Here is a 12,879-nt window from a genome sequence, read left to right on the forward strand (position 1 = left end):
CAACTGAATGTGGCCCCGGTAAGAACGAGCAAAAACTGTCCTTTGTGAATAGGGGATTGACGTAAATGTTTACATCTGCTGAACTTCTATGTGTTGACCTGTAAAAACGCTAAAAGACGCAGGAAATAGGGTTTCAAATGAGCGTTAAACCTCTGAAGACCTTTTACATGGTAGGTATAGGTATATATAGCAGATACAACTGCATTGGATTGTAGCATGCACAATTTCAATGTTGTAAATAAACAAACACTGGAGATAACTGATCAATTCATTATAATGATCTCAATATGGAAGAACTTGGGTGATTGATTGCAAAAATTCCCGGTCAGTGCTATCCGGGATCCTTGGCATGCCTGCCCTAAACACAAACCTTAACCCCTACCCTAACCATTACCCTTACCTAACCTTAACGTAACTATTTTAAATGTCAAATTCAATTGTATTTGTCACATGAGCTGAATACCATGAAATGCTTACTAACTAACAATGCAGAGTTTTTAAAAAGTTATTAAGAAACATTTGCTAAATAAACTAAAGGAAAAACAGTAACACAATGAGTGGTGCAGCGATCTAAGGCACTACATCTCAGTGCATCACTACAGCCCCTGGTTCGAATCCAGGCTGTATTATATCCGGCTGTGATTGGGAGTCCAATAGGACGGCACACAATTGGCCCAGCATCGTCCGTGTTTGGCCGGTATAGGTTGTCATTTTAAATAAGAATTTGTTCTTAACTGACTTGCCTGTTTAATTATTTTTTTTTAAATGTAAAAACAATAAGGAGGCTGTCTACAAGGGGTACTGGTTCCAGAGTCAATGTGCAGGACTACAAGGTAATTGAGGTAATATGTGCATGTCGGTATGGGTAAAGTGACTTGGCATAGATAATAAACAGAGATTAGCAGCAGGGTGTGTGTGTTGGAGTGTCAGTGTGGTATGTGTGTGGTTAGAGTCCAGTGAGTATACATTGAGCCTGTGCAAGAGAGTCAGTGCAAAAAAGTATTCTAATAAAATAAGGGTTCAATGCAAATAGTCCGGGTAGCCATTTGATTAACTGTTCAGTAGTCTTATGGATTGGGAGTAGAAGCTGTTAAGGAGCCTATGACTTCGGTGGCTGGAGTCTTTGACAATTTTTAGGGCCTTCCTCTAACACCGCCTGGTATAGAGGTCTACCCTCTATAGCGCCTTGCGGTTGGATGCCGAGCAGTTGCCATACCAAGCGGTGATGCAACTAGTTAGGATGCTCTCGATGGTGCAGGTTTAGAACTTTTTGAGGATCTGAGGTCCATTGCTAAATATTTTCAGCCTCCAGAGGGGGAGGCTCTTCACAACTGTATTGGTGTGTTTGGACCATGATAGGTTCTTAGTGATGTGGACACCAAGGAACTTGGAAGTTCTCGACCCGCTCCACTACAGCCCTGTCGATCTGAATAGGGGTGTGCTCGGCCCTCCGTTTCCTGAAGTCCATGATTAGCTCCTTGGTCTTGCTCACGTTGAGGGAGAGGTTGTCCTGGCACCACACTGCCAGGTCTCTGACCTCGGTGATCAGGCCTACAATCGTTGCATCATTGGCAAACTTAATGATGGGGTTGGAGTCTTGTGTGGCAGATGTGTTGTTGCCTACCCTCAGCACCTGGGGCGGCCCATCAGGAAGTCCAGGATCCAGTTGCAGAGGGAGGTGTTCAGTCCCAGGGTCCTTAGCTTAGTGATAAGCTTGGAGGGCACTGGTGTGTTGAACGCTGAGCTGTAGTCAAGCATTCTCACGTAGGTGTTCCTTTTGTCCAGGTGGGAAATTGCAGTGTGAAGGGCAATAGAGATTGCTTCATCTGTGGATCTGTTGGTGCGGTATGCGAATTGGAGTGGGTCCATGTTGTCTGGGATGAGGGTGTTGATGTGAGCCATGAACAGCCTTTCAAAGCCTTTCATGGCTACAGATGTGAGTGCTACAGGGTGATAGTTACAGGGCGACAGGTTCCCTTGGCGTTCTTGGGCACACAGACTATGTTGGTCTGCTTTAAACATGTAGGTATTACAAACTGGGTCAGGGAGACGTTGAAAATGTCAGTGAAGAAACTTACCAGCTGGTCAGTTCATGCGCCGAGTATGCATCCTGGTAATCCGTCTGGCCCTGCAGCCTTGTGAATGTTAACCTGTTTAAAGGTCTTACTCGCATTGGCTATGGATGGCGTGATCACACAGTTGTCCGGAACAGCTGGTGCACATATGCATGGTTCAGTGTTGCTTGCCTCGAAGCAAGCATAGAAAGCATTTAGCTGGTCTGGTAGGCTCGCGTCACTGGGCAGCTCATGGCTGGCTTTGCCTTTGTAATCCGTTATAGTTTGCAAGCCCTGCCACATCCGACGATCGTCAGAGCCGGTGTAGTAGGATTCGATCTTAGTCCTGTATTGACACTTTGCCTGTTTGATGGTTCATCGGAGGGCGTAGCAGGATTTTTTATAAGCATCCGGATTAGTATCCCACTCCCTGATAGCGGCAGCTCTAACCTTTAGCTCAGTGCGGATGTTGCCTGTAATCCATGGCTTCTGGTTGGAATATGTACGTACGATCACTGTGGGGACGAAGTCATCGATACACTTATTAATGAAGCCGGTGATTGATGTGGTATATTTCTCAATGCTGTCAGATGAATCCCGGACCATATTTCAGTCTGTGCTAGCGAAACATTCCTGTAGCTTAGCATCTGCTTCATTGGACCACTTCCGTATTGAGCGTGTCACTGGTAATTCCTGCTTTAGTTTTTGCTTGTAAACAGGAATTTGAAGGATAGAGTTATACTCAGAATTTCCAATTGGAGGGCGAGGGAGAGGTTTGTACATGTCTCTGTGTGTGGAGTAAAGGTGATCTACAGCTTTTCCCCTCCAGTTGCACATGTGACATATAGAAATTAGGTAAAACGGATTTCAGTTTTTTTGCATTTAAGTCCCCGGTCACTAGATTAGCATTTTCTTGTTTGCATATGGCCTTATAATTTCAACTTCAATGGGGTAGGTATGTCCCAAGGATCCCGGATAGCACAGACCAAAAATTCTCTGGGACAGTTTCAAACAAGTTAGTACAGAAAATAAACTCCTGACTGTACTCATTCAATCTGAAATAACCTATGATTTGAAAACAGACCTAAAAGTTAGCTCAATAACCATGGTGATGTTCAGTCAGTCACTCCTGTGTTCTTGTCCAGGCAGAGACATCCCTGCAACACTTCTCTCTAAACATGCCACAGAGACTTGACAGAAAACCGTAAACGTGGAAACCCCTTGACCCTGGAAGACTAGGGCTAACATACCAACCATGACTGTTGAGCTCAGCAGCCCAGTATTACTTATAATACTGGCAAGTTCTGTACTCTGCAATGGGCTGTAGTTATATAGAGCACATAGCTTTATGGTTTATGTTTATTTTTTGTTGTTGCTGAGAACTCATTCCAACTGACATATTCAATGGACTGAACAACAGCAAAATACAGTGCTATAGATGGTTTATTAATCGGAATAATGGAATAATGAAAAACACTGGCACCGAGTAGCTAAGTAAACATGCAAATGTCAACCTGGAGTGCTGTATCATAGGATAATACATCCACTGGCCACAAGAGGTCACTGTTTAGTCTGGACTAGGCTCCGAATAAAATATCAATAGCCGTGTGTGTGTGTGTGTGTGTGTGTGTGTGTGTGTGTGTGTGTGTGTGTGTGTGTGTGTGTGTGTGTGTGTGTGTGTGTGTGTGTGTGTGTGTGTGTGTGTGTGTGTGTGTGTGTGTGTGTGTGTGTGTGTGTGTCAATATCACACAAGCAATAAGGCTACCTCTCTTCCTACCGATATGTGTAATGCGGCAGCTTTATGAAATACACACTGGAAAAACCTGGATTTATCTCTCTATGCTGCAGATAATGACAGTACAGTATTATTATTTATTACAGGTGGAAATGCACTACAATGCAGCATATTAGTTAAATAGAGATTATTATCAAAAGTGTAGGATGTGTTGTGCTATCATGTTTTAGAGGAAATCTCACATAACAGAGTGTGTTTTTCCAGTGTGTGGGGATGCGCTAGCTGGGAGGGAGCATCTGTGTTCAAGTGTGATGGAGATTGCGGATGGCAGGTACAGAGAGAAAATGAGGCCGTGCCTCTCCACCCTCTGGCCCTCCTGGTAGAGGCCCATAAGGTCAGGCAGGGTATGGTGGTCTGCAAAACAGCATCCAGGGACACTTACATGTAACTGCCATTCCCACTGCCCAACTGCCATTATTGATTCTATTTTAACCATGTTTTCATATTTTATGTTTCGAGACTGTTTTTATTTTCTTCTCATTTTGTTGTAATAATGAAGTGTTATTCAAGCTCTTTCCATTCAGGCATATCCTGAGTGTGACAAAATGCCGTCCATGCAGGGTGTAGTTCTCCTGCTGCTCTCTCTTGATCTATTTTACAGAATGTGTGAATTACTGTAGTAAGGGGAGGGTGGAGAGGGGGAGGGGCAGAAAGCCAGAGATAGGATAGGAAGAGAGAGACAGGAGCTTGGCAAGAGGAAGAAAAAGAGAGATGGGATGAGAAAGAGAGGAGCATGGCAAGAGGAAGAAAGAGAAAGATAGGATAGGATAACAGAGAGAGAGAGGAGCATGGCAAGAGGAAGAAAGAGAGAGATAGAATTATTGCATGATTGGCTAAAGAGGGATTTAAAACTCTGCCCAGTTGGCTGTTGATTAGCCTTTCTCTCTTTGTGTGGGTGTGTTTTGGGGCTTATGCTATGTCACTGTGTGTGTGCAACTGAGCCAAGCTCTGCAGTTTGACCTAAAGCTGCACATTCCTTTCAGCTCACGTCAAAGCTGCCTGGGAGAGTAATAGCGAGAGAGTACAGAGCGAGAGGAAGAGAGAGGGTGAGAGAGGAGCGTGCCCCGTAGTGTGGTGAGGGACTTAAAGGGGAAATAGGCAACAAAGGATAAGAGGTTGTGGAGAAGCAGCTCTGAGCGTGGAGACATCAGCAGGACGTAAGATATGGCTCTATTGGAAATTATGTTTCAGAATTATGTTCAACAGTTTGTCTGTCCTTTCTTTGTTGTGTTAAATTCCATGAAAAGCCATGGTGAGATTGCTTTCTGTTTGTGTGTTGCTGTTTAGAAAATGTGAAAAATGTTAACTTGAAACTCCCCCCCCACCACAATAACAGTATTGTTTGTGGTGCTTTGCCATGACCTGAAATAAGAGGGCTTACTGACATCTGAGAACATGTATAATATGTTAGTGTAGAATTACTTAAATTCATATGTATATAATAAATATAGATATATTTGATATTGCATGAAATATATATTTTTTCTTGGTAATTTGCAGAGCTAAATATTTTTACTTGGCCATGTAATGAAGCTTGAACATGACTTCAACCTCCGCCAAAGAGATTAGGATAAAATCATCACATGCTTTATTATCCGTGTGTAAACTAATATTGTCTCAGCTGACAGATTCCTAGCCGTCTGTCTGCTACTGCTTATGCTATTGTTGCTATCTCATCTACCTGCTCAGTTCAATGTCTATTTTCAATTAATATTTGTTTGAGTTGTGAAATCAACAACAAATGTCCCCATGTCATTGGATTTAGGTTAAAAGTTGGGTGAAAAAATACGAAATGTCCTTATGTTGATAGATTTCTTTGTTGTTGAAATTACATGAAAACAACATTGATTCAACATGTTTTTTTGCCCAGTGGGTGATAGCGTCTTTAATTCACCGTGTGAACATTTCTCAGGCACCTCTATTGTTCTTTTGAAGTCGTGGGCTCTTAAGTCCTCAACAACAACTGAAAGGAAACTCCGGTCCAAAGTGTATTGCTGCCTACTAATTAGGGAGGGTTGTAGTGGGACTAATTTGTCAACATGTTGCGTTGTTGTTCTATATTGGCCAAACCCTGATATTGCAATAGGAGCACAATTTGATTTCCTTACTAGTTCGATTTACATCTGTTCAATTTTGAAGTAATAACACAAATGATTGCAATACCTTTAACACATTTTAGGAAAATTAGATTTTTCTGAAACGGATGCAACAAATGCTCAAATTTAAGGTCATCAAGCCTTTCAAAATAATTTACTAAAGTGATATGATTAATAATTTTGGTCACAATGTTATTTCCCTTCATTTAAATTGACTAACACAAAGAGACACTAGACTCACCACTTATCAATGGAACCCTCACATTTATGACATACTAAAAGGGTGTGATTAGCTAATCATTTTCTTTGTAGACCCCTCCTCAGATAACAGTTTGCCACCGGAGAGAATGGTCAAGGTCCTTACATATCTTTGTATTCAGTGATTTTTAAGGTTGTAACACTAATGACATAAAACCGAGGGACACATCATACTAGTAAAACAGTATTTTAATAGCCTTTGTTTTTATTGATATATATACAATATATTAAATAGGTTTCCTCACTGTCTAGCCTTCAAAATAGTATATATATATATATATATATATCCCCAAAATATGTCATCACACCTCTTCACATCACCAGTGGGACAAACCAACCTGCTAGCCCCCAGTAGTTTTTTACAATGCATACAAATAGATGTGTTGCAGTAAAAAGGACTTACATATGTTTTAAATAACAGTTAAATAAAACAGAGAATGTATTATTTGAAATGTTTTTGTCATTTTAAAGTGTTTTTACATGGTGTCAAAGTCAAGGGACAGCATTTACCACCGCAATTCAAGAATGACCCTATTGTGACTTTACTGTGACACAGTTCTTAACCCTGGGCTTTAAGCCAGTTTTCACACAATACGTGCAGAAACAGCACATCTAGTCCCAAGCAAAACAGTTGCACCATTTCCTTCACATGCAAGGAAAGAGCTTACACATTTTTCTAACTTTCCAGCAGCAGTTTCATTTGAAATTGATATTTTAGTTCTATTTCATATTTAACCTTTATTTAACTAGGCAAATCACTTAAGAACAAATTCTTATTTACAATGACAGCCTAGGAACAGTGGGTTAACTGCCTTGTCCAGGGGCAGAACAACAGAACAACAACGTGAGCTCGACGATTCGATCTAGCAACCTTTCGGTTACTGGCCCAACACTCTAACCACTAGGCTACCTGCCGCCCCAATTTAATTGGGTCTACAGAGGGTTATTAGAAATTATTTATGATTTGATATGGGTCGTGTACTGTCGGGATTAATAGGAGGAGATGCAAAATATTAACCAAACACCAGTGAAGCACTATTCAATGCCAATAGGGTTTTATTTATGATATGCATAATTCATGAGGCTGTCTATCTTCATAAGACTGTCTATTATCTTCATGCACAGTACTGTAGTAATCTTTACTAGCATGTTGTTCATCTTGACTATACATGTTGCACCACCATGAAGTTGGATTCACTCTGCTACAAAGGCCAGTGCCCTTTTCAAAAAGTCATGACTTTACCCTTTTTTTGTTTGTCTTCCACCCATTTTGAGGTTGTATCTGTAGAAAAAAAAAAAAGGCCAACTTAACCAATTGCTTAATCAGCGCTATTCTGGGAGTTGAGTTTACTTCAAATGGACAAGAATTTGAACTAATGTGTTGTTTACTCAACAAACTCTGCTCGAAGTGAGCTGAATTTGAAAAAGCTTGTTGCGTAAAATGACAAATTCATGTTTGCCTTTGGAAGGTTAGGCAACACTGTATGTGGTTCAGCTACATGGCCAAATGCTGAGCAAACTCACAATCCTATTGAAGCTGGTTGCCTTACAATTGTACGTTAAATCAACAAACTCTGCTTGTTGAGTAAAATTGCAAATGTATGTTTGCTCAAAACAACGCCCAACATTATCATATTTCCCAGAGCATGCTCTATTGCAGGTTGATTTTTATAATTGTTTGTTTCAATACCTGTGTTTTTGCATTGGTTGATTAATCTTATGGAACATAAATAACATACATTTTTCTAAAATAATCCAATCTATTAGTAGTTTGACTTTTTCCATGTGTTACTGAGATGGCTGTTCCAGTTTATATGATTTAGGTAGTCTCAATAATCATAATCAATCATCCCTACCCTGGCAGTCATTCTCAATGCGGGTTGCGGGTGATTTAAAATGTTCAATTGTTGTATATCTTCACTCTGGTTGGATTCCAATAGGAGTTACACATCACTTTGCAAGCCAGCATAATGTGACTTGCAGGCTTGGTGGCCTGTAAACCAGGAGTTTCAGACCACTGCGTTAGGGTGTAACTAGACCTTCAAAGAAAGGCCTTATGATATACACTACTGGTCAAAAGTTTTAGAACACCTACTCATACAAGGGTTTTTCTTTATTTTGACTATTTTCTATGTTGTAGAATAATAGTGAAGACATCAAAATCTGAAATAACACATGGAATCATGAAGTAACCAAAAAAGTGTTAAACAAATCAAAATATATTTTATATTTGAGATTCTTCAAATAGCCACCCTTTGCCTTGATGACAGGTTTGCACACACTGTATGCTGTATGTTGGTTCTGCTATATTCTCAAATGTTGAGCAAACTCACAATCCTATTGCAGCTAGTTGCCTTACAAATGTAGGTTGAATCAACATATTATTATAGTGTTGTCGCTACAGAGGCCTGCTGAGGACAAACATAGGGAAACAGTACCCTAGTGTGCTCTCTTATAACAGTGTGTCTGGTCTTTTCCTCCCCAGCATGTTGCTGTCTTTCCTGGCTTCGTGCTGTGGCGGAGCAGCTGTTCTGTATGTCCTGTACTCCTGGCTGATCCCTGCAGCTGTGCAGTACAATGCATGGTGGGCCCTGCTCTGGCACGACACCATTGTAGAGAGGGCACTCAATATCCTCACCCGATCCACCCGACCCCAGGTGACCTCTCAGACCTTTCACCCTTTGGAACTCATGTTTACTGAGTTACATTCACTCGTTTTTTAATGCAGAAAAGAAAAGTTCCCCTGTATTAATATCAGAAGTTTCTTCTGGTCTGGTTCTTTGTTTCTTCTCACTAAAACCCTCGTTCTCCCTCTGATGCCCAGCGTCTTCTGAGAGCAGTTCAGAAGAAGGCAATCAAAGGAGACCCTCAGAGTGTCATCTCTACTATCGATTACTTCTGCAGGCATTCTGAATGGGCCATGAATGTGGGAGATGAGAAAGGTATTGTACACCTTGTGTTCTGCTTTCACATGCATTTCCTGGTTGCCTCCTCTCTCAGTGTGTTCTTACACACTCTCTTGAATGTTGACCTGTGGATTCTTCCCTCCCTCTCTACAAGTCTATCTTGTTTCGTGAGAGAATAGCCTTAAGACTTATCCCAGCTCAGTCATGAATGTACAGTTTCTCTGGGTCAATAAGACATCTGCATGACTGCACATGCATAGATGGGTACTTGACACACACACACACGTGCCAGAAGCACATGCCACAAGCACAGTCAGTCAAATAACAGGTTACTTTTGAATATATACTGGTATGTGGTAATATTCTGTATGTTATCTAGGAAACTACATAAAGAACTGTGTAGTTATATTAGTCACATTATTGTCCTGTCTGTGTATTTAGGGACCATCTTGGACTCTGTGGTGTGCGAGGTTAGTCCATCCACTGCCCTGGAGCTGGGTACGTACTGTGGTTATTCCACTGTTCGTATTGCCCGCCTGCTGCCCCCTGGCACCAAGCTCATTACCCTGGAGTTCAACCCAGACTATGCCGCTGTGGCTCGTCAGATCATTGAGTATTCTGGGCTCCAGGACAAGGTGAGGGTGCTATGGACAGATGGGCTGAATTGAATAGAACACACATTGTGGTCTTTATGTATGCTTAAACATTGCTCTGGTGTGTTGACTGAATTCCAAACAGGTATACAGTAGACAGAGTCAATCATATTTATTTTATTAAAACTCCCATGATGTTTTGGCAGATTTGTCTGGTGGAAGGAGCCTCAGGAGATCTAATCCCCAAGATGCAGGAGCTATTTGGGATTAAAACGTTTGATTTTGTCTTCTTGGACCACTGGAAAGACCGCTACCTGCCTGATATCAAACTTCTAGAGGTAAAAACAGCTGTATATGTCTGCAATTACCCTGTACATGTACTGTATTACTTTGCATGAAAATGAACAGCAGCCAATTCTTCCCTTGTTCCTTTGCGTCTTTCGTCAGGAGTGTCAGCTGCTGAGGAAAGGATCCATACTGCTAGCAGACAATGTGATCTGTCCTGGAACCCCTGACTACTTGGAGTATGTCAGAAAAAGCCCTCGGTACGAGAGCAAATATTTCAAATCCCACCTGGAGTACACTAAAGTGGAGGATGGCCTGGAGAAATCTGTGTTCTTGGGATAAAGACGTGACAGGCCTTGGTTCACATTCAATAACACCTACCGCACCTATGTTTATCCAGTATCTTTATTTACTTACCTACTGTCCATGTACACACTAAGGAGTGGCACTGTGAAAACAAAACATCTATCTGAAAGGGTCTGTGCAATTAGGATCCTTGGGAAGTCCCTGCTCCATTGAAGTTGACATTTAAAATGGTTATGGTTAAGGTAAGTGTTAAGGTTGGGTAAGGGTTATGGTTAATGTTAATGTTAATGTTAGAGTTACATTTTATGGTAGGGACATCCCAAGGATTCCGGATAGCACTGACCTATCTGTAAGGAAGGCCTACCTGCTACTTTTAGAGGACCCAGCACCATTTTGACACTACTGCGTAAATACTGCAATGTGGGTTTAATTGAATGGAGCTCTCTGTATCCTTCCGTCTGCCAGAGTGGAGCACAAAAGGAAGGGCGGGTGTATTGTCCCTATTCACAAAGCCTTTATTTGACGATTTAAAACTACTTAGTGTTGTGTAATAGGAGTCAAACCAAGATGAACAAAATCAGGAAGTCATCTTATTACCATATTTCTGATGTGATGACAGTAAAATGCAGTGCTTTACATTATATTCTTTATGCTTCACATTTTGTAAAATTGTTGTATATTACATGTTAGTCATTTAGCAGACACTTATACAGAGCAACTTACAGGAGCAATTAGGGTTAAGTGCCTTGCTCAAGGGCACATCGGTCGATTTTTCACCAAGTTGGTTCGGGGATTCAAACCAGCAACCGTTTGGTTACTGGCCCAACGCTCTTAACCGCTAGACTACCTGCTGCCCTATAATTGAATTTATCAATTGTAAACCTTGCTTGTCAGGCATCAATTGTTTAATACTTGCAAGATTTGCTGAACATTCATATTTTTAATGATGGATTTTACTCAGATTATTTTGAACCCATCTTTGTAATGAAGGGTTTGGAGTTGTGATGGTAATGAAGATATTGAGAACAAAGGACAAATGCTTAAATACAATTAATGTCTTTATTAACATCGCAAAGGATGGGTCGTGCTCAGACGAATACCTTGCCAAACCTACATTTTACATCTCTCTAACTTAAACAACATGTACATCCTAGGATCATTACAGAATTCATCATTACAGAAACATCGGGTCAGTTACAATGCCTTCAAAAAGTATTCATACCGCTTGACTTATTCTACATGTTGTTGTGTTACAGCCTGAATTCAAAATCAATAAAATTGATTGTTTTTCTCACCCATATACACACAAAACTCCATAATAACAAAGTGAAAATATGTTTTTAGAAATGATTGCAAATGTATTGAAAATGAAATACAGAAATATCTAATTTATATAAGTATTCACACCCCTGAGTCAATACTTTGTAGAAGCACCTTTGGCAGCGATTACAGCTGTGAGTATTTCTGGGTCTCTAAGAGTGTTCCACATCTGGACATTTTCCTAGTATTCTTTTCAGAATTCTTCAAGCGCTGTCAAATTGGTCGTTAATCATTGCTAGACAACTATTTTCATGTCTTGCCAGAGATTTTCAAGTAGATTTAAGTCAAAACTGTAACTCGGCCATTCAGGAACATTCACTGTCTTCTTGGTAATCAACCCCAGTGTAGATCTGGTTTTGTGTTTCAGGTTATTGTCCTGCTGGAAGGTGAATTCATCTCCCAGTATCTGCTGGAAAGCAGACTGAACCAGGTTTTTCTCTAGTGTAAAAAATGATCTGAGTTGTGGTGGTAAAAGGACTGTATCTTGCTGTAACTGTTGGTTTGAGTTAGGGTGTGGTGCAGTTCCCATTAGAGATTGTGGTTTATTATTTCAGTTAAATTGTTGAAGATAATGATGACAGATGATAAAATGGTTGAGGATGTAAGGATGGGATGGATACTTGGTCATAAACATCCAAATACACAAAGGAAAGGGTTACAAGAGAAAAGGTGTCTTGTAGCAAACCACTTTCAAACCGAAATGGTAAGATCTGCCACACTGATTAGTGACAGGTGTGGGTATTTAAAGGTTGTGAAGGAGCTGGAGTCCCGCCTCTGCTGGAGGGGGATTGGACAGGGGATGGTGGTTGGTGATAGGGTGAGGAGACTGTCAGTCAGGGTAGGGGCATTTAGACCACATCTAGGATTTTGCCTGTGCTTAGCTCCATTCCATTTATTTTTTATCCTGAAAAACTCACCGGTCCTTAATGATTACAAGCATACCCATAACATGATGCAGCCACCACTATGTTGAGCATATGTAGAGTGATACTCAGTAATGTGTTGTATTTTCCCCAAATTAAAGACTTACTGCCTTGTCTCTTTTATTCTGTACTGGCTTCCTTCTTTTCTACAATGTTGTTGATCCATCCTCAGTTTTCTCCAATCACAGCCATTAAACTCTGTAACTGTTTTAAAGTCACCATTGGACTCATGGTGAAATCCCTGAGCGGTTTCATTCCTCTCCGGCAATTGATACCCATTTTACCCATTTACCAATAGGTGCCCTTTGCGAGGCATTGGAAAACCTCCCTGGTCTTTGTGGTT

General features: G+C 41.0%; 1 protein-coding gene across 2 annotated transcripts; it reads left to right on the top strand.

The window, feature by feature from the left end:
• Nucleotides 1-49: 49 nt before the first annotated feature.
• Nucleotides 50-12,657, top strand: comta (catechol-O-methyltransferase a). 2 transcript variants are annotated; one of them, XM_071349013.1, is made up of 6 exons: nucleotides 50-170; nucleotides 8,689-8,860; nucleotides 9,028-9,145; nucleotides 9,551-9,744; nucleotides 9,909-10,040; nucleotides 10,150-12,657. In XM_071349013.1, the coding sequence occupies exons 2-6, from the start codon at nucleotides 8,690-8,692 to the stop codon at nucleotides 10,327-10,329; spliced, it is 795 nt and encodes a 264-aa protein (XP_071205114.1). In that variant the 5' UTR covers nucleotides 50-170; nucleotide 8,689; the 3' UTR covers nucleotides 10,330-12,657. The 2 variants fall into 2 exon arrangements, with proteins under 2 accessions (XP_071205114.1, XP_071205113.1); XM_071349012.1 differs by lacking the exon at nucleotides 50-170 and adding an exon at nucleotides 4,549-5,006.
• The last annotated feature ends 222 nt before the right edge of the window (nucleotides 12,658-12,879 follow it).

Source organism: Salvelinus alpinus, chromosome 17, assembly GCF_045679555.1.
Source record: "Salvelinus alpinus chromosome 17, SLU_Salpinus.1, whole genome shotgun sequence".
Taxonomy (NCBI): Eukaryota; Metazoa; Chordata; class Actinopteri; order Salmoniformes; family Salmonidae; genus Salvelinus; species Salvelinus alpinus.